Here is a 22,201-nt window from a genome sequence, read left to right on the forward strand (position 1 = left end):
TTTAGCCCATCAGGCATAAATGGGGTACATTCCTTATCATCCTGTGTTTACAGGAGATATTTCAACATTCATAACAGTACCCGTGGTAGGGCAGTAGCCAGATTTCAAGGCACTGAAATTAACATTTGAAAACACCGTTGGACCTTCCTCTAATACTATCCTAAAACACCATATTTTTTTGTCTTGTGGGGGATTGTGTTTTGTTAGATGGTAGATTTAGAAGATGTGATTCCCCTGGATTGCTGTCGCCTGGTGAAATATGATGAGTTTCATGATTATCTGGAACGATCATACGAGGGAGAAGAAGACACACCAATGGGGCTGCTCCTAGGAGGAGTCAAGTCCACGTACATGTTTGATCTGCTGTTGGAAACAAGAAAGCCTGATCAAGTTTTTCAGTCTTACAAGCCTGGAGGTAAGCAATTTTATACTCTTGAGTTGTAATTATTGTAAATTATTGTGATTAAATGTTTTGATCATAGACATGAATGACTTAAATTTTTTATATGTTCTTAAAATATGCACACTTTTGACAGGTTGAGAAGTAGTCAGCAATGAGTTTGGAGTTACATTCCAGCTTCTGCTGGGCTTGCTGCACATGCTGTGACTCCAGCAGTGGGGAGGCTAAGGTGGGCACATCGCAAGTTCACGTGGGCACATTTGCTAGACCTTGTCTCTACACCGAATTTAAATAATGAGCAACAGCAACAAGAAAGCACCTCCCAGTCTTCAGTAGGGCTCTCTTCTTTAGTGTGGAGTGCTAAATGCTGAGTTCCCGTCAGGGTGATGTGACATAGATACCAGTTCAGCTCCCAACGGTATCCATGCCGCCATCTTTCCCTCTCCTCCTCCTCTTTCCCCCCTTCCCTCTCCTGTTCCTTATGGAAACCATACAGTTCGTTGCTTTGTACGGCTTTGCTGTCCAAAGTATACTAAGTACACTGTTCTCCCAAGAAGCCTGCTTGTCTCATTTCTGAAAATTTAGTGGTGCTTGCATTATCCAGACTCTGTACTTTGTATAGAGTCCCTTTAAGAGATTTTTCTGAGTGAGATACAAAAAAGATAAAAATAATTAAATAATTACATGAATCAGTAATAAAACTAATTCCTAAAACATAATGAGGCCGTCAAGATGCAAGGAGAAAACCAACTCCCTCTCTGCATGTGTGAGTATGTGTGTACGTGTGTAAGAAAGAGACAGAGAACACCTCAATACAAAATAAATGTTAAAAAAGGTTTTAAACAGACTTTATATATGATGTGTAATAATATTCATGGAGCCATTTCTATTATTTGTTAATTATCAAGATCTTAGAATATTTCGTTATTTAAATGAACAGTGTAAGGGGAAATTTGAGAATTGACAGTAAGACAAAACAACTGCTAAATGTAATGCTTAATGGCTATTTCCTTTTCACGTGAATACGATTTAGAACAGATATACCAGACCAGTTTGTTATTTGAATTTTCCATGGAATTTGAATTATGTTTTTTGAGGAGAGTAACAAGGTCATGAATAATTTAATGGGGTTCTTTATAAGTCCCAGCTGGGGCTGTGTCCCACTAGTATTTGTTTTGTAATCTCTACTTCCATGTATGTTTTCAGTGCTGTGGTTTAGTTTCTATTTGGATCTTTTTGCATATGTACTTTACTAAGCAGAAGACTAAGAAGTAACTGGGTTGTATTTTTAATATGCTTAATAAATTTGAGGTGATGTTATATTTTAGAAGGAAATAAAACATTTTAAATTATATTTGGATTTGTTGTTGTTGTTTAACATAGGTCAATTTAAAGAATATTAGATGGATATCATATAAATCTATATTACATGAGAGTTTATTCTTTTTGCCACCTATTAGAAACACATTGAGAATGCACTGCTCATGTAAAATGCAGTTTAAAAAAAAGTAACCTCCAGTACATTTTTATGTTTTTAATGCAATAGAAGTGATGGTGAAAGTGCATGTTGTCGATCTGAAGGCAGAGACTGTCGCTGCTCCTGTAACAGTACGTGCTTATTTAAATCAGACAGTTACAGAGTTCAAACAGCTCATCTCAAAGGTAAGTGGTGAAATTAGACCATGAATATTTTTGAGTTCTTGCTGCATGCGTGACTCACTGTGGTAGTTGCAAGTTATAGGTTCTACCTTAAAGGAGCAATATTTATAGACAGAACACGACTGAAGTAGAAAGGGACACTTGAGGGAGTGGGGCAGTAGCGCTGACCTGGACTATGCTTTGAGCTGCTTTCTGTGAAACACGTGCTACAGGTGTGATTGAGTTTGCTTCACAGAAGGCTTTGAACACTAGCTGGGCTCTCATTGGTGCAGCGCTAAGCAGATCCTTTGTTCTTCAGAACGGTAAGTCTAGTGACACTAAACTGGGGTGACACTGTGACACTGAGGAAGCTGTTTACATCATTCAGGTAAAGGCATTTGGCCAAGAGTTCAGGGAAAGTGGATTGGAAGAATGAATGGCTATGTAAGCAGACACTGCCAGGCTTGTGGTTGTTATGTTTCAAAGGAAGGCAGACATACAGTGGGTTGTTTGTTTTTATTATTTTATTTTGTAGGCAGGGCCTTGCTGTGTGCTCCTAGCTGGCCTGAAACTCATTATATAGACCAGGCTAGTCTTGAACTCATAACTTTCTGCCTGCCTCTGCTTTCTGGGTGCTGGGATTAAAGGAGTGCACCACCACACCCAGTCCTAAAATTTTTTTATTGCATTTATTTGTTTTGTGGTATGTGTGCATGCACTCAGGCTTAGTAACAGTGAGGTGAGTAAGCAGCCTTGACAAAAAGAAGGTAATGTATTAAATAGTGGCTCAGAATGTCAGCCAGTTCTGAATGTTAGAGCTGGAATGAGGTGATAGAAACACTTGGCTATCTTTGGACAATGGACTGAACCATGTGAAACACATGACTGTTCTGTCTCAAGGGTCCCACGCTCTGCACCCTGAGCATGCAAACAGTTTTGTGGCCTTCCTTACTGTCCGGTGACTACAAGTTTAAAGTACAGTTTTCAGCCATCTGCTTTGTCTTATAGCTTGATGTCTGGGGATTTTAGTTCCCGTTGCACAGGGTTGCGTGACCATCAGTAAATAAGTGTTCCGGTTGCTAGAGATCTTGTGAAGTGTGTCAGGTTTGGTAACAGCTAAGAGACTTCCATCACTGTTGCCAGTTACAACATCAAAAGACAACTCCTGTGCTGTTGGCTAACATGATGGCTAACATGCGCACACATGCATACCAGGTGATCATAATACTCTATACGTTTAAAGTAAGTGCCATGTGCAAACATTTCTAATCCATTGCAAAGCATAAGCACTGAGATTGGATGAAAGACAGAGCCAGGCATGTGGCGCACGCCTTTAATCCCAGCACTCGGGAGGCAGAGACAGGCAGCTCGCTGCGAGTTTGAGGACAGCCAAGGCTACACAGAGAAACCCTGTCTCGAAAAACCAAAAAAGAAAAGAGAAAAACAAGAGGAGAAGACAGTATGCTAGCCCACTCTGTAGTGAAGCCAATGGCCTCATGGGGAAATGCTAAAGAACAAGTGCAGTCGCAGAGCTTTGTCATAAGCAAAGGCCTTGAAGGATAGACAGTGTTCCTTTGTTCCAGGTTACAGCCTAAGTGACATGGAGATGAGCCACCAAAAATTGTTAACTCTCTACTTAAGATTATTTTTCTCTGGCACTTTTTTTGAGGGCTCAGGGTGGGTACTAGGATCGACACCTGAGGACCTGCCTGCTCTCCTGTGCTTTGAGGAGCTCTGCACTGTCTTCTCTTCTGAGTGTCTAATTTCAGGAAGAATTCTGTTGGGTAGCTCACTCTGAACTGACATTTTCGTTGCAGGCTACGCACTTACCTGCAGAGTCCATGAGGATAGTGCTGGAGCGCTGCTACAATGACCTGCGCCTCCTCAGTGTGCCTAGCAAGACCTTGAAGGCCGAGGGCTTCTTTAGAAGTAACAAGGTGTGTGTCTCTATCTTTTCATTGTGTCTCCTATGCTGGTAACAAATGGAGTAACGTTGAGTGTTGTAAGCCCGGCTGCAAGCAGCACCGTCCCACTTGCTGTCCTAGAGTAGCTGTTCGATGTACACAGCCTACCCAGGGTTCCTTCTTTTGCATCCAGCTAGGCTTCTCTCTCTGCTGACTCAGCGTTGCTGCTGCTCCTTTTACCTCTGCCTGGGAGCAGTTTCTCCTGTTTCCCTGCCTTCCTTTACTTTTCAAGCTCTGGTTCGTCATGCCTTTTTGAGCCTTTGTGCTTGAGTCTCTCTCCTCAGTGACTGTCTTCCTAACTCCATCCTTGAGTTCCCTGGTAAGACAGTCCTTCATACCACGTCAGAGCTGTGCCTTGTGAGACCCTCCCGCCCGTCTCCCCTTTGCCTGCTCACCTCTCTGTTGCAGAGGAGACAAGCCATCAAGCTTGCTTTAGGTCTTGCCACCTTTTAATATCATTTTATTAATTGTGTATTTTCTCTGTGTGTGTGTGTCTTTTTGTGAGTGAGTGATATTAAGGTGTAATCTGTGGACTGGCAAGAGCACTCGTCAGGTCAAAGATGCTGTAGCCAAGCCTGATAACCTAAAGTTGATCCCATGGACATATATAGTAGAGAAAGAGAATTGACTACCTCAAGTTCTTCTCTGAACTCTGCACGTGTGCCACATACCCATACATACATACACATTCATGTGTGCACAATACATTTTTTAAACATAATTAATTTTTAAATGTTTAAACCATAATAATTTTAATTTAGGGAAACGAGTTCCAGAGCAGTCCTTTTTCCTCCCCACTTTCTTCCTTAAATGGTTAACTAATAGTCTTAATTTATAATGTTTATTTAAATAGTAATAGCTTTTTATGAAAAACCCAACATACTGTTAATTATTGCCAAATATATGGTTAATTTTTGTTTGGCTTTGTTTCGTTTTCTTGGAGACAGGATCTTGTATTTGCCTTAGCTGGCCTTGCACTCACTACATAGACCAGGCTAGCCTGTGACAATCATCCTGCCTCTGTTTTCTAAGTACTGAGATGGGGTGTATACTACCATGCCTGCCAAATTTATGCATAATGTCACAAATCCTGTAACCTACTATGTACTGGATCATATTGGTAGGCTGTTCTTACGAAGAATAAGAATGCTACTAACACTGCCTCACACTCACTGTTTAGGTGTTTGTTGAAAGCTCTGAGACTCTGGATCACCAGGCGGCCTTCACAGATTCCCACTTGTGGAAACTCCTGGATCGACATGCAAATACAATCCGGTTATTTGTTTTGCTGCCTGAACAATCGCCAGGATCTTATTCTAAAAGGACAGCGTACCAGAAAGCCGGAGGCGATTCTGGTAATGTGGACGATGATTGTGAAAGAGTGAAAGGACCTGCAGGGAATTTAAAGTCTGTGGATGCTATTCTAGAAGAAAGCACTGAAAAACTCAAAAGCTTGTCCCTGCAACAGCAGCAGCAGGATGGAGACAATGGAGACAGCAGCAAGAGCACTGAGACGAGTGACTTTGAGAATATTGAATCCCCTCTCAATGAGAGGGGTTCTTCCACCTCTGTGGATAATCGAGAACTTGAACAGCACATTCAGACTTCTGACCCAGAAAACTTTCAGTCTGAAGAGCGTTCAGACTCAGACGTGAATAACGACCGGAGTACAAGTTCAGTAGACAGTGACATTCTTAGCTCCAGTCACAGCAGCGACACTTTGTGCAATGCAGACAGTGCTCAGATCCCGCTGGCCAATGGGCTCGACTCTCACAGCATCACAAGTAGTAGAAGAACTAAGGCAAACGAAGGGAAAAAGGAGACATGGGACACAGCCGAAGAAGACTCTGGGACTGACAGTGAATATGACGAGAGCGGCAAGAGCAGGGGGGAAGTGCAGTACGTGTACTTCAGAGCTGAGCCCTACACTGCGGACGAAGGCTCTGGGGAAGGACACAAATGTATGTACTGGAGTGAAAGCTATTGAAACAGTGCTAGTGTGCTTCTCACTTAAGTTTTGATTAAGGATCCAGTGCCTAGCTCTAAGATTGCCTTACAGGAACTCCGTGGACTGTACGATAACTGCATTTTCTTTCATTTGCAGTGCAGTACTTTAGGCAGTAATTGTGTCAAGTTAAGTAGAAGAGTATCCAAATTAGGAAAGTCTGTGGTAAGAGTGCCAAGGCATGCATAAGGTAACATACACCCTCACTGCTAAAGAAGGCAGTCTCTTGAAAGATTTACTTTTTGTTGAGAAGTTTATATGTGCGTGTTGTGTTTTGATGAGCTCCATCCTATTCCCTCTTCTCCAGCTCATTCCCTGTCCTCCCCCAGCACCACGCTCCCTACCAGCGTCACGTGCTGTGCTTAAACCCACTGAGTCCACGGAGTGCTGCTGTATGTGTAAGGGCCGTCTGCTGGAGCCACATCCCTGAAGAAAACTTGATTCTTCTTCCTCTAGCAGACATCAGTTGCCAGTAGCTCCTTAGTTTGGATTGGGACTGTGAACCCTACCCAACCGTACTGGGATTTTATCTGTCTTGATCTTGTGCAGGTCCTGTGCATACAGTCATGGCCACTGTGAGTTCACACACAGAACACAGATGGCCTTGTCACACTGGGCAAATACTGTTTTAGTACAGTCATCAACTACCTCTGGCTCTTAAAAATTTAACACTCCCCTCTTCTGCAGGGTTCCTCAGCCTTGGGGTGTGTATGTGATATAACTGTCCCATTAAAGCTAAGTGCTCTATAATCCTTTATTCTCACACAGTGACCAACTGTGGGTCTTTGTATTAATTACTGTCTATTGCAAAAAGAAGCTTCTCTGATGTGCTACTCTATGAATATAAAGTTGTAAGAACTTAGGGGGCAGTTTGTTTCCATTTAGCAGAGTAAGTTCTCCCTTGGGCCTGTGATCCAGTCAGCCACTGGGCTTTGGCCCATGTACTATCCCAGATGTGAGTTCTGCTTGTTACTTCTTCCCATTAACATGTATGCTACTATTGCACCAGTGGACAGATCTTGCCAGGCCTGACTCGCTTACCATAGCTCACCAGTTTCATAGCTGGGTAAGAAACTGATTAGTTTTGTCCCCTAGTAGCGTGCACAGAACCTTCCAGCATTTTGAAAGTTAGCCAACAGAGAGGAAACTTCCAGGTTATTGCCAGCTGTATTTCTCCAGGCCCATGACTCCAATATAGCAGTAGGGTCTTACTCTCGGGTCATAGAGCATAATGAAGAGCAGTGGCAATAGGCTGTAGTTTCTGCATAGCTTAAAATATACTTACTCAGTTCACAGGAAAAAAGATTTTTTACATCTTTTTTTTTTATGTCCAAAGCAAACAACGATTCCTTTGCCATATCCTTTAAATATCTATATTTAATGACAGAAGAAAGGCAATTTGAGAGAGAGGGTTCATTTGTTCCTTGGGTCTTTTTTTTTATTTTGTGTGCTGCTAGGGATGAATTTGGTGCTTTACCACCGAGCCACATTCCAACCCTTTTAATTTGCTAATTTAATTTTGTTAATTTGATAATAGGCAAGAGGAAAAATGAGGGTTCAAATGTTACAGAGAGAGATTGATTTGTAGCCAAGATATTGTAGCGCATGCCTTTTAATCCCAGCACTCAGTAGGCAGAGAAGCAGGCAAATCTCTGTGAGTTCAAGGCCAGCCTGGTTTATAGAGTAAGTCTAGGATATCCAAGGCTACGGAGAAAAATTCTGTCTTGAAAAACCAAAAATGAGAGAGGGGTGGGGGAGCTTGGCATTTAGGCCGAGCAGTAACAGCATACATACTCACAAGGTAGAGCTATATGAATTGTAAAAAGAACTTTTGGGAAGGACTTTTTCAGACCCATAGGCTAGAGCTACCAGACAGTTAACAAGAAAACCAGAGTCAATATACAATTCTTTGTTGTTGTTGTTGTTGTTGTTGTTGTTGTTGTTGTTGTTGTGTTTTGTTTTTGTTTTCTGAGACAGTGTTTCTCTGTGTGGCCTTGGCTGTCCTAGAATTCGATCCGTAGACCAGGATAGACTTGAATTCACAGAGATCCGCCTGCTTCTGCCTCCTGAATACTGGGATTAGAGGCGTGCACGGCACCGCTGCCACCGCCGCCACCACCACCCAGCCAATATACACTTTTCCCAAATATGAAAAAGAAGTATATGAAAAATGAAATGCTTATTAGCATTACTCTTTAACAGATCATGTATTAGCCTAGCTTGGTGACATGTGTCTTTAATCCCAGCACTGAGGGAGCAGAGCCAGAAAGATCTGAGTTCTAGGCCATCCTTGGCTACATAGTGAGACTCTGTCTTAAACACAAAGCATATATTAATTCTCCCCTGTGTTTTTAGTTTTCAGAATGTTTATTTCTCCAAGTGTCTCTGAATTAGTAAAGCAAATCTTGGTGTCCTCCATTGACAGATTAGAACTGACGCTCACAGGATGGAGGCATGGCAAAAGACAGACATATATGACATCTATACAGTGAGCAGCAGCACTGCCACAGCGTATAAGGCTTCTTTTTAAGATTTCCTTTTTATTTATGGGGGGCAGGGGCAGTGTGTCTGTATATATGTGGTAGTGTCTGAGGGAGGCCAGAAGAGAAAGTCAGATCACCTGCACTGGAATTACAGGTTGTTGTAAGCTGCCCTACATGGGAGCTGGGACTTGAACTCTGGTCCTCTTCAAGAATGGCGGCCTTCTTAACTGCTAAACCAGCTCTTCAGTCCCTGTAAGACTTCTAATTGAATGTGCATGGTTCTTTTGCCTTTGGAAGAGAACCCTAGATGCCAGGCCCTATGTAGCTTTTAGAAGTAGAAATGAGGAAGAGACAGCCCTATCAGTAAAGTGCTTGCCTTGCACACATGAAGACCTAAGTTCCATACCCAAAACTACGTGAAAACAAGCAGGTATAGTGGCACACACTTGGACTTGTAGTCCAAGCTTTGGGAAGACAGAAACAGGCAGATACCTAGGGTTCTCAGGCCAGATAGACTGACTTCTTGGCCAGCTCCAGGCCAATAAGAAATTCTGTCTCAAAAAAACAAGAAAGCTGCCTCCAACGGAGCCTAAGAGTGCTCTTGGCCTCCACAAACCAGCAGCACACATGTGCCCGCAGACTTGCACACATGTGTGCACACACCCAAAGAGGAAACTTGGCCCAGTGACCAGGTAAACATGATTTCTGCTAAGCCTTGATGACCTGAGTTTGATCCCCAGAGCCCACATGGAAGAAGGGATGGTGTCCTCTGACCTCCACATACACTCTGTGTCCCTTTATACAGAGAGAAGTCAATAAATGTGAAAATGTTTTTTAAAAGAAATTACTTATAGTCTGAAAAGTCTTTCTTTTAAATGAAAGAAAACAGTAATACAAGTACATGGATATATGTTTAACTAATGATATATAACACCAGAATCCTTTGACGTCAATATTATTTGTCTTGTAGAAACTGAAGTGTAAAAATGTACAGTGCTGGCCAGAATGGTGACAGAGAAGTTGTGTTATATTAATGCTTAACTTTCCACCCAGGGGCTCCCTCAAAAGGCTTGCATGATTTCATATAGTCCTCTCAGCAGCTGGGTGAAACCTGAATTCCCTGGTGAAACGCTTACTTCAAAGAGGTTCTCTAGCCTGGGTCATATTCCTAGTAAGCTGTGCTGCTAGGATTCCACTCTGATACTCTGATTGTAAACTGCCATCTAGTTGCCTGCAACAAATAGCAAATGCTTTCTGGCTGCAGTCAGTCAGTGAAGGCCCTGAGAAGGAGGAGAGTCACTCTCTGGAGGAAGAACTGGAAAGTTTCTAGTTGACAGAGAACAGTAATGAATGTCAGTCGGATAGTAGACACTCCCTCAGAACAGATTGCAGTTAGGCTAAAGTCTCCTTTCTGATGAAAGATTTGATACACTCTTTAAGAGGTAGGCTACTGGGCCAGTTTAACCTTTCTGGGAATTTGTAGTAGGCTTCTTACTGCTCACTACAATAACAGACAGGGTTGTGAGGGGAAAGCCCTTTTCCCATCTGTTGAGGCTGCGAGAGAAGGCTGTTTGCAAAGAAAGGTTCTGTGTTGACCTTGATGTTTAGAACAGGCTTCTAGGATCCTAAGGGAGAACTGAGGCTCAGCTTGGATCATTGTTTACAAGCCCTCACCTTTGATTTCCATTCATTTGACATTACACATCTCCTTCGGAATCTTCAGTGCGTGTCTTGTTGATGTAAATGTAAATTTGTTTCCTATATGATTAGCAATTGGGTGTTATCCTTTAAAGCTTAGAAGTTAGCATTCTAAGCAATTCAAAAAAAAGCTGCCTCAAACGTTGCAGAGTAAAACCAAGCACAAGCTTATCACTATTCATGCTTTCTCCTTGTTTATACTCCTTACCCACTGATAACCAGTTTCATGACCAGGAAAGTAGTCAGTGAAAATGAACTCACTTAGAAAGCATACTGAGAATGTTTCATCTAGCCAGTTTCCCTGGCCTGAGAATGTAAGCCAGAAGAGCTTTTAGCTTTCTGTGAAGCTGAAAGGAAAGTGGGGCCTACTGACAAGGAAGCCTTAGTGCTGTTGAGCGGCAGCCTGGTCACATGGCTGCTCGTGGGCCTGGTACCTACCTTATTACAAGAGAAAAAGACAGAGAAGGTAGGCTCACAACCATGTTTGCCAGAATATGAAGACCAGGATAGCTAGCTCCTTTCTTACAAGTATCTCACAAGGCACAAAGAGCTGACCAAGGTAGGTGTTAGGAAGAAATGCAGAAAAATAACTTATTGGGCAGGCATGGTGGCACATACCTTTAATTCCAGCATGGAAATAGGAATCTGAGTTCCAGGCCAGCCAGGGCTGCATAGTGAGACCTGTCTCAGAAAAAGAGAAACAAATAGCTTATAAGAGGTAATCCCATCAGGATGCCAAGAAAGTTTCAGTTCAAGCCTGAGGGAGGTGGAAACAGTAGATGTTTACAAGCAACCCTGCTACAGTTCAGCTGCATGACAAACATGCATCTCAATAATAATTCCCGATTTTGAAGCAGCTGCTATAGATCTGGCACTGTGTTTTAGCTTCAAAAATGTGTGAGCTAATTGAATTCACATAGCACTGTAACACTGTTCTTTCATTTCCATTTTCTTTTCTTTTGCTGGTTTTGTTTTGTTTGATTTTTGTTTTTCAAGACAGAGTTTCTCTATGTAGCCTTGGCTGTCCTGGACTCCCTTTGTAGAAGGACCTCGAACTTAAAGATCCTCCTGCCTCTGTCCCCCTAGTGCTGGGATGACAGGCGTGTGCTGCCTTGCATGGCTCCATTTTTTTCCCTATGCAAAAATGGGGATGGAAGCCAGCGACTCCCAGTGGCTTGTGGCTTGTGGGCAGAGGAGGCAAGAGCGCAGCCCAGCCAGATGGCCAGAACTAGCTAGCGCTGTGTGAACCTGGAAACCCTAGAGCAACAGTTCTCAACCTGGGTCTCATCGACTCAGAAGGGGGTGCCAAACAACCCTTTCATAGGGGTCACATATCAGATATCTTAATATCAGACATCCTTCTGCATATCAGATATTTACATTACAGTTCATAACAGTGAAAAATTACAGTTATGAAGTAGCAATGAAATAATTTTATGGTTGAAAGTTACCATTACATGAGGAACTGTATCCAAGGGCTACAGCATTGGGGAGGTTGGGAACCATTACAGTAGAGGTTTGGTAGATTAAACCTATCAAGTCCTCAGTCTATATCTGGGTTGTTTATATTTTGTGTTGCTGTTTTATTCAGTATTGTTTATTACCCAAAAATCTAGCATAAGAAGTGAGGCCTGTTTTACTTAATATTCAAGAAGCTGCTTTGACAGTTTTGTTCCTGTTTTGTTTGTTCTTATACTCAGGGCTGATGGTGCATGTTGATAAGAGGATCACCCTGGCAGCTTTCAAGCAGCATCTAGAGCCCTTTGTTGGAGTCCTGTCCTCTCACTTCAAGGTGTTTCGAGTGTACACCAGCAATCAAGAGTTTGAGAGCGTCCGATTGAATGAGACCTTTTCGTCATTTTCAGATGACTCTAAGGTTGATGACAGTAATCCTTACAGAATTAGTCCATTTCAGTAGTAGGTTTGAGAGCCCCTTGTGGTCCTTTTGGTGAAGGGGAAGCAGGCAGCTACTGCATGCTTACTGTTCTTTCGCTTGTTCACCCACCAGGCATGGTTAACTGTGAACAGTGTGTCAGGTTCAGTTCTAGTGCTGGGCACTCGGGTGAAGGGCACCTGTTCTCCAGGAGCCCATGAGCTTAGACGGTGGGGAATACAGAAACTAACAACAGAAGGAGCCTAGGTTGTTCTGCTGAGGCAGTCCTCTAAGAGAGTGTTCGTGTTTGTAGATTGCAATCCGCCTGGGAAGAGCACTGAAGAAGGGCGAGTACAGAGTTAAAGTGTGCCAGCTCTTAGTCAATGAACAAGAGGTGAGTGACACGTAAGACGGCAGGAGGGTACCAACACCTAAGGGTAGAGGTGGCTTCCAGCTGTTCATCTCTTCCGCAGTACTTGGTTCTGTTGGGATAGTACAAAAGTGGCCTGTATCCAGTGTCTTAGGGTCTCTGTTGCTGCAACAAAACACCATGACCAAAAGAGCATGTTGGGAAGGAAAGGGTTTATTTATTTGGCTTACACTTCCACATTGCTGTTCATTATTGAAGGAAGTAAAGACAGGAACTCAAACAAGGCAGGAGAAGATGCAGAGGCTATGGAGGAGTGCTACTTACTGGCTTGCTTTCCCTGGCTTGCTCAGCCTGCTTCCTTATGGAACCCGGGACCACCAGCCCAGGGATGGCACCGCCCACAGTGGGCTGAACCTTCCCTCTTTGATCTTTTCTTTTCTTTTTTTTTTTTCTTTTTTTTTTTTTCTTTTTTTTTTTTGAGAGAGGGTTTCTCTGTGTAGCCTTGGCCATCTTGGACTCACTTTGTAGACCAGTGATCCACCTGCCTCTGCCTCCCGAGTGCTGGGATTAAAGGCGTGCGCCACCACGCCCGGCTTGATCTTTTCTTTTTTTAAGACATGGTTTCTTGTAGCCTTGGCTGTCCTGGACTAACTTTGTAGACCAGACTAGTCTTCATCTCACAGCAATCCACCTGCCTCTGCCTCCTTGAGTTCTGGGAGAGTGTCATTACACTCCTGTATTGGTCATTCTTTGAGAAAGATGCCTTGCAGCTGGATCTCATGGAGGCATTTCGAGGCTCCTCCTCTGATGACTGTTAAGGTGACACAAAACCAGCCAGTACACCCAAGAGGTCATATTTACAAAGCAGGCAACCATGAGTTAACCCTCAGGCCGCTGTCACCCTGGCTGTGGTGTGTTGTCACACTGCTGTAGTAAGCAGGGTTCCCCACCCTCCACACCCCTGCATTAAAAAGGAGATAGATGTGTTTATGGTTGCTTTCTGGGAAGAATGCTACTGTACTACAAAAGGATGGCAACTGACTTACGTAAGTACCTTCTGCATCCAAGGTAATCATGATTTTAGAGGCATCGCTGTAGTGTGTTCTGTGATATCACTTCCATCAAAGTCTCATTTAAACCCATCAGTTATCTCTGTGGTATAAGTCCTGTTTAGTATTCACAATCTGTACATGAAGTACCTGGCACAGAGAAGTTAAGAAACCTGCTCAAAGTCACACAGTTTGAATGCTGGGTAAAGACTCTCAGGAGGCTGGTTTTAGTGATCAGAATACTTAAGTTTATCTCATGCATAAGACTTAGGCCTAATTCCCAGGGGATAAGAAATATTTCCAAGGTGCTCATACATACCATATAGAGATCTAGGCAGCTGTGGAGGCTTTGGGCTTTGTACACAATGCCTTTATTAGTTGAATATGTTTTATCAATCACTTATCATTCTATTTTCATTCACATGCCTCTTTTGGGTCTCTTGTTATATGTTGGAGATTAAGTGCATATTTCTTTATTGTAATTAATGGAACCGTGCCTTTTGCTTTCAAAATTGTTGTCGTTTCATTACAGACAGAAATATGAATGCATTTTCCTAGTTAATTGTCTGATAGCTCTGAAAGGAAGCTATTATCCCCAACTTACAGATGTGAAGGCTGAGACATAGGCTGTTAAACAAGGCTGCTCATAACCACTTAGCTTATAAGTCATGGAACTAATACTGGGAACAAAGAGACAGATTCTCAAACCCCAGACCCTTCCTTGTCACACTACTCAACACAAGTAAAATGTCTTCCTAACCCTAGCTTCACTGTGACACACAGGCTCTAATCATGTGTTTATATTCCTAGCCATGCAAGTTTCTGCTAGACGCTGTATTTGCTAAAGGCATGACAGTGCGGCAATCGAAAGAGGAGCTGATTCCTCAACTCAGGGAGCAGTGTGGCTTAGACCTCAGCATTGACAGGTGAGCAGGCCCCATGCCCACTGCTCTAAGCCGCTGTGCCTTCCCTCCAGGCTGTGGGGCTGAGGGTTAAGAGTGTGGAGCAGATGTGCTAGACCTCTTGTTTCCCTGCGAATACAGACTGGCGTATAGTGAGCTCTGCTCACTTCCCCTGAATCTGAATGAATAACCATTTGTTTCGTACCTAGAACACAGTTCATTTTTGGTGTCAAATTAATGTAAATGTTTTAATTAAATGTTTCAAATTATAACAATTATAAATGGATTATTGTATCTTTAGGTTTCGTCTAAGGAAGAAAACATGGAAGAACCCTGGCACTGTCTTTTTGGATTATCATATTTATGAAGAAGATATTAATATTTCCAGCAACTGGGAGGTTTTTCTGGAAGTTCTTGATGGTACTGTCCTTGTTTTATGGAGAAGTATCAATTGGACAGACTGTAGAACTAATGGAAGCTTAATCCATTAGTGCCTAGTCCCAAATTGAGTTGTGACAAGTGCGTTGTGTGGTGCGGTGTTGTCCTTGTCAGCACCAGGCTGTGGTTTTGTGGACTTAAATGATTCTTGCCATGTCCCTGAGATGCTTCTTTCTTCCCTGTCTCTAACATAGCTGCTTAAATTATTTTTAGACGATCTCCCCTATCTTTTGCCTTCTAATACTTCTTTTTTCTCATTTTCTCTTACATACAAATTGTAATTTAAAGGTTAGATATGTTTTTGGTTCATTATGCAGAAAATTTTCTTGGTATTTTCTGAGATATGCTTGTAATTTTCTTTATCATTGTCTCATATTTATTCTGAGAATATGCTACTAGAAATGTGTCAGATGTTGAGAACAGCTGTGTTAATGACCTGTGCCACTGATGCTAAAGAGAACCGCCAGCAGGAGAGGTTAATGGCAGAAGCTCAGTCTTTACTGAAGTCAGAGGTGAAAGTGCTAATGGATCGATCTGGTTCTTTTCTTCTCAGTCTTACAGGGAAGGTATATCTTCCGGTCACTCCCCCAGCTTCCAGAGCTTGGTGGGTTACCCTTTGGCTTATAGATAAATATCATACCCCAACTTTGTTTTGATCTCCACATGGACTTATCTGTACCCAAACTTTTCCCCATTTTTAGAGTGCACTGGTCATCTTGAATTGAGTTCCACCCTACTTACCTTATTTTAGTTTGACTCCATAACTGCAATGAGGTTACTTTCTGAGTTCTTTGGGACTTAGACTCCATGTCTATTAGAGCAAGCAGCTGGATCCTTGACACTGACCCGGAGCAGAACTTGTGTCCAGCACAATTCCCACTTACACTTTCAGCACTGGCACAACTAAATATTCTCCTCTCTAGAAGAGTAGTGGGTAGAGAGTTCCAAGCGGTGAAGCGTTAGTTAGCTCTGTCTTTGCCCACACTCTCGACGATAGGGAAAAACTCAGTAGCCCTCCTTACTGTCTGTTTCTAATCTAGATCGTCTTCAAGTTAACTAGACTAGCCTCCAGTTACTTTACAAATTAACTGGGGAGGCAAAGCACAACCAGGGCACTAGGCAATGCTGCATGCCAGTGTTCTTGGGATGGCATCTGCAGCCTGAGAGAATAGTAGCCATGTCTGATGGGCTAGGACAGGATCGTGAAGGTCACAGAAATAGGCCAGTGCCTCAGAGAGTGGTACCAGGAGGTGGATACCTGCATTATATCATGCCAGTATACATTTTAACATCAAAATAGATGGATAAGAAATGAGTCAGGTAATTAAATCCCAGTAGCCTTTACGCAGCCATAATTTACCAGATGCTGGTAGGCTCTGGTGCTGTAGACATGAATAAGCTGGAGATTGTCCACCACATGCAGAGTCTCGGAGGAAAGGAGCTGCAGTGTCGGATAGGAACACTCATGGGCAGACGGTGGCTAAGGAGAGCTGTCTTCTAAGAGTGGAGGGTGTGTACACCTGCTTTGAAAGAAAGAACACGGACTGGAGACATGGCTCAGCAGCTAAGTACACTGGCTGCTCTTTCAGAGGACCCAAGTTCCATTCCTAGCACTCACATGGTACCTCTCAACCATCCATAACTCCAATTCTGGGGGATCTGATGTTTTCTTCTAACCTCTAAGGGCACCAAACATACATGTGCACAGATACACATACACATAACAAAACACCCATACACATAAAATAAATACATAAAAATTTTAAAGGTGCTTGAGAGGGCATGAGTTTGATTTCCCAGCACCCACATCAGGCAGCTCGGTAATTTCAGGTTCAGGGGATCCAATACTTTCTGGCCTCTGTGAGCATTTGCACTCACATGCACATGTGTGCACACACACAAATAAAATCTTTAAAAAAAAAAAAAAAAGATTGGGGTCTAGAGAGATGGCTCAGAGGTTAAGCACACTGCTCTTCCTACGGTCCTGAGTTCAATTCCTAGCAACCACATGGTGGCTCATTACCATCTATACTGAGATCTGGTGCCCTCTTCTGGAGTGCAGACATACATGCAGGTGAAACACTGTATACAGAATGAATGAATGAGTGAATGAATCTTAAAAAGAAAGAATAGTTTTGTTTAGTTAGGAAGTACAGGAAAAGTAGGATTATAAACCCTTAGAGGAAATAGACAGCCGGGTGTCTTGTTCTTAGGTGTAGAGAAGATGAAGTCCATGTCGCAGCTTGCCATTTTATCAAGGCGGTGGAGGCCTTCAGAGATGAAGTTGGATCCTTTCCAGGAGCTTGTGTTGGAGAGCAATAGTGTTGATGAACTGCGAGAGAAGGTAAATGCATTTGGAAAAAAATGACCCAATACATGTCTTCCTGTGTTATCTAGGAAGTGAGATCCCAGCCACTGATGGCAGGATTCTTCCTTGGTCTCTGTCATACTCTGTACCACTAGGGTCCCTTGGAGCTCCTTATGTTTTTGCAATCACTTTTTCATTTGTCTTAGAGGAGGACCTTCACTTTTCATTACTTGGCCAACTTTGTCCTAAGTATTTAAGATTAGTTAGAAGTTGTTAAACTGAGGTATGGCTTAATGAACAAAGGAAAGCGAATTGAATACAGGTCTTGGGCCATACTAGTACCCTGAGGCATCTGGTCACAAGCTGAACAGACTTGGGCATGGTTGGCACTTAAAGGGAGTGCTGAATAGAGAATGAAGATGTGCTTTGCAGCTTACAGTAAGTACAGTGTGTAGGGAAGGGGCACTGCCCTCTCCATCAGTGGTACTACTTCAGTGGGGTTTGTTTTTGTTTTTTTTAAATACAGGGTTTCTCTGTGTAGCCTTGGCTATCCTGGACTCGCTTTGTAGACCAGGTTGGCCTCGAACTCACAGCAATCCACCTGCCTCTGCCTCCCAAATGCTGGGATTAAAGGCCTGTGCCACCATGCCAGGCCAGTGGGCATTTTTAAACCCTTAATTCCCGTAGTGCATGCCTACAGTTCTCACAATTGAGAAGTAACTCAGTTGCAGTTGCTTGGCATGTGCAAGGCCCTGGGTTTAATTCCCCACATAACTCTAAATATATTTATATAAGAGATAAAGGAAAATAACAGATGCGCATCTTGAATATTTGGAGGAAAATACATCTGATCATAACGTTAAAAGCCAGAAAAAAAAGGATATACTACATGAAAGCTTAAATGTTCTCTATGACCCCAAATAATAATTTTTTTAAAAAGCTTACAAACAAAGCCAGAAGACAAGAAAGGAGGAAATTATTTGAAACTTGAGTGGACACAATGCCTCTGTGGTGAAGGATTGGTTGGTTCGGTTCAGTTCGGTTCGGTTTGGTTTGGTTTGGTTTGGTTGAGTTGAGGTTCTTACTCTGTAGACCAGGCTGGCCATGAACTCACAAGAGATCTCCCACCAGTGTCACCTACAGTTGAGAGTAAAGGCATGCACCACACTTCCTAATGCCCCTAGTTTAAAAGTAGCCACTGTCTTAACAAAGGGAACATAAGCAGCTTAATCTTAAGGTGGGCCAAGTACATGAGCAGGCAACTTACAGAAAAGAAACAAAAAATAAATAACATCTTTTTGAGCTTTTCACTTGGTGAAGATTTAGAAATGGAAATTTAGAAAACTGATCTGTCCAGCCTTGCAGGTGATGGGCAGGATTGTACTCCTGTGGTAAGTTTTCAAAGTGACGGGTATTGTCTCAGTGCTGTCAGCTGCTCAGATGAGCAGAACTCTACACCCAGTAATGTGCCAGGAAGTTACTCTGGTTCTGTGTTTCTACATTGGCTGTGTAAAATGAATGTAGAGATAGCTCAGAATAGAACTGCATGCTTTTAGGAATGTATGAATCTCGTATGTGTAGAGTCAAGCCTGGAAGGAGTGTGCTAATATGTTCCAGGGCCTTGGGTTTGCATGGTGGGCAGAGAAGCGGATTTTTTATGTCAAATATTTTTTAATATCAAATACATTAGTTTTAAAAATCTAGCTAATTTTGTAGAAGAAAAGGAAAATAGCTTCTTGAGAAAATTTTGTGTTTAAGTAAACTTACACATTACTTTTTTTTTCCTAGCTGAGTGAAATCAGTGGGATTCCTTTGGAAGACATTGAATTTGCCAAGGTAAAGCCTAAGAACGTTCTCTTCCCAGTTCTGGTGTCCCACAGATGTGGTTTGAGATGTGACTCATCTACTCTTTCTTTTTCTCCTTAGGGTAGAGGAACCTTCCCTTGTGATATTTCTGTCCTTGATATCCATCAAGATTTGGACTGGAATCCTAAAGTCTCCACACTGAATGTTTGGCCTCTCTATATCTGTGATGATGGTGCCGTCATATTTTATAGGTAAAGTGCAATGATTTTGTTGCTGCTGGTGCTGATGTATGTAGTGATGTGCCTTTACAGAGGTTTGGACATAGCACCACTGAGCAGTAGAAATACAGTGAGTGCTGCACATCACAGCTTGAGGCTTGGAGTACCTTAGTTAAAATAGGAGCAAGAACTCCATATGCTGCCATTTGGCCGGACATGGTTGAGATATCCCCATGACACCAGGGGGATCGGACTTCAGAGTCAGTCAGTCCCTGTTATAGAATAGACTTGAACCAACCTGGGCTACATGAGACCTATTTTAACCCCTCCCCTAAAAAAATGCAGTAAGAAGTGGGGGAGGGCAGACAGGATGATCCAGCAGGTAAAGGCTGTTGCCACCAACTGTGATGGTATAAGAGTTCAGTCTCCAGAACTGACATGGTGGAAGGAGAGAACCAACTCCCCCACGTTGTCCTCTGACCTTTATTCACAATAGCACATGCAAATAAATAATACAAAAAAAGAAACCAGTGAGATTCATTGTAATTGCAAGAAATTCTATTAATCCAGTACATAGAAAATGTTACTGGACTCCATCACTGATGTGACTCTAGGGTGGCTTACATTGTTTCACTTCTAGAAACCTAAGAGATACTGTGTACCACACTCCCAAGGTAGCTTCCTGTGTACAAGACATACTTCAGGTGCTCTCTGGGTACCATGTTGGACAGCACACATACAAAGGAAACGAGTCTTTAGAACCTGGAGATCAAATCTAGCTTAGTTGTTTTCCTGGCTCTTACATGTAAAATGGTGACAGCGCTATCTCTGCTGAGAATTCAAGCTCTTTGAATATAAGGAGATGTTCAGTGATACTGCTCATATACTTTTAATACTTACATGAGATGATTCTGTGCCATTTGAAGAAATGAGTTCTTTGCACAAGTGATTCACACTAGCAACCTAGTGCATCCTGGTGTGTGGGAGCAAGAGGAGGATGTAAGAGCAAGCTTCAGATGTAAGTGAACAGGTAGGTGGACAACTGATCGAATGTATTTGTATTTTACATAAAGGGATAGAACAGAAGAAGTAATGGAGTTGACAGATGAGCAAAGAAATGAACTGATGAAAAAGGAAAGCAGCCGACTGCAGAAGACTGGACATCGTGTAACGTACTCCCCTCGCAAAGAGAAAGCACTCAAGATCTACCTGGATGGGGCGCCAAATAAAGACATGGCTCAAGATTGACTGCCAGTGTAGCCTTTTCCCTGACAGTTCATTTAAGTAGATGGTTCACTACTGCTGGGTAGTGCCATTTTGGCCGGACATGGTTGGGGTAACCCCATGACACCAGCACTGATTGGACCGCCCTTCACCAATCAGAAGCTCAGTGCCCAGTGGGCCACTGTCTTGACTTGGAATCATGTTGTGCACTATGGTCAGATGTACTGTAAAGCCAAGGATGTGCAAAGAGAAACGAGCAAAGCCTGCTACTATGAAAGGGGGGCGGGGGGATGAGTAGATTCGTTGATTGCGGACAAATGTGCACATAGCTGCTAGTAAAACTAGCCTCAAACAGGATGCTCATAGCTTAATAATAAAAGCTGTGCAAAGGCCATGAATGAATGAATCTTCTGTTTATTTCATTGATACACACATTACCTCATTGACAGTTCTGAAGCAAATGCAACTGTGTTGGCTCTTGGAAAGCAGCAAAGAGGAGCTGAAGGAGTTCTTAGAACCAGCGTAGCCCACACAGGAATTAGGAAGGTGTGTTCTTAATTTGTTCCACTTTTTGCAAAGTATTAAGAACCTTAGCAAAATAGCCCAACGTGTTTCCTTGTGCTACACCCAGCAGGTGCACTCCAGTTGCTGCAGGTTTGTGATTAGAACCAACTGTATTTACGCTATGGATGTAGAGAATGTCTCAGTCCTTCACTCAGCATGTAAATAAAGTAGTCCTGTTGAGTTCTCCCAGCTGCAGCTCTGCTGTTTGCCAAGGTTCTTTGCCTCTCATTCGTCATGTACATTTGTGTACACTGAAGCTTAGCAGTCTGTTTATGTACTCCTCAGTGAGACTCCATGGGGTGTATTTGCTTATTAATGAGGGTTCTTTCTCTGTTAAAGATCTCTGCTTTGAGATCTTTTCTCTGTACATTTATTTTTCAAATTGCTTCAAGTTTGAGTCTTCTAGAATGCTTGTAAAGTCCCGTTTTGATTTTTAAGAGTCAATTTGTAGTTCTGTAGTTTAACTTTGGGGAACCATCTGCCCATCAAATGGAATAAAGTTTCTCGGGGGCCTTGGTGTAGACTTGGTGCCACATGATTCATTGCAGAGTGTGTTAGCGTCAACAGGCTTGTGCTCTGCTAAGTACAACTTTAAAGAACACAATTCTACATAAACTTTGAAATACTATCTAATTTATAAAAGTCAATAAAAGGTTTTGGTAAAACTTTTTCATGCAAGATGCTGTTTACAACAATGAACACGCCAATAAAACATTTGTTCATGTTGCTGTGTTATTTTAGTCATTAAAGCTCGGGGGACAATGAGTCTGGGTATAGAATGGGTTTGTCATCTTTAAATATGGCACTTTGTTACCTAAAGGGAGATAAGTATCTCATTCTGTGATGATGTGTATGTATAGTGACGGTCTCAGAGACATCAAAAGATGTTGCTATCTAACTTCCTGACAGTATTTCAGAAGCAGTATTCAGACAGTATTTCTTTTTCCTTTTAAGAAATACTTAATGCGAATGTTTGCAAATATTGATTCTTTGATTTGAGTATAATTAGGCTTGCCAGCAGGATGGACATGGCTGCCTTTGCCCCGATTCAGCAGTGTCCCTCAGTGACTGGCACAATCCTTCCATTGGTCTGCCCCTTCTTGTGCCTTCTGTTCTGGATCTGCTGCTGCTGTGTGGGAGTCATTGCAGGCAGATTGCACATAATCAAGAATAGTGGAAGTGCTTCAATAGAAAAGAAGTCTTAAAACTCACTTCTCGGCCGGGCACAGTGGCACTCGCCTGTAACCAGCACCCAGGAGCA

At 42.6% G+C, this 22,201-nt stretch overlaps 1 protein-coding gene across 3 annotated transcripts in view; it reads left to right on the forward strand.

Moving 5' to 3' along the window:
• USP47 (ubiquitin specific peptidase 47) overlaps positions 1 to 21,666 on the forward strand; it is an 84,763-nt gene extending 63,097 nt beyond the window's left edge. For all 3 annotated transcript variants that reach the window (XM_084772985.1, XM_084772983.1, XM_084772984.1), the window contains 12 exons: positions 208 to 415; positions 1,947 to 2,062; positions 3,856 to 3,975; positions 5,183 to 5,963; positions 11,889 to 12,064; positions 12,375 to 12,455; positions 14,291 to 14,406; positions 14,684 to 14,802; positions 17,034 to 17,164; positions 18,917 to 18,964; positions 19,055 to 19,185; positions 20,226 to 21,666. In XM_084772985.1, coding sequence (XP_084629111.1) covers positions 208 to 415; positions 1,947 to 2,062; positions 3,856 to 3,975; positions 5,183 to 5,963; positions 11,889 to 12,064; positions 12,375 to 12,455; positions 14,291 to 14,406; positions 14,684 to 14,802; positions 17,034 to 17,164; positions 18,917 to 18,964; positions 19,055 to 19,185; positions 20,226 to 20,400 — 2,202 coding nt within the window. In that variant the 3' untranslated portion in view covers positions 20,401 to 21,666. The remainder of the gene's footprint in view (positions 1 to 207; positions 416 to 1,946; positions 2,063 to 3,855; positions 3,976 to 5,182; positions 5,964 to 11,888; positions 12,065 to 12,374; positions 12,456 to 14,290; positions 14,407 to 14,683; positions 14,803 to 17,033; positions 17,165 to 18,916; positions 18,965 to 19,054; positions 19,186 to 20,225) is intronic.
• Positions 21,667 to 22,201: the final 535 nt, after the last annotated feature.

This window comes from Acomys minous (assembly GCF_964271855.1).
Source record: "Acomys minous genome assembly, chromosome: 2".
NCBI classification, from domain to species: Eukaryota; Metazoa; Chordata; class Mammalia; order Rodentia; family Muridae; genus Acomys; species Acomys minous.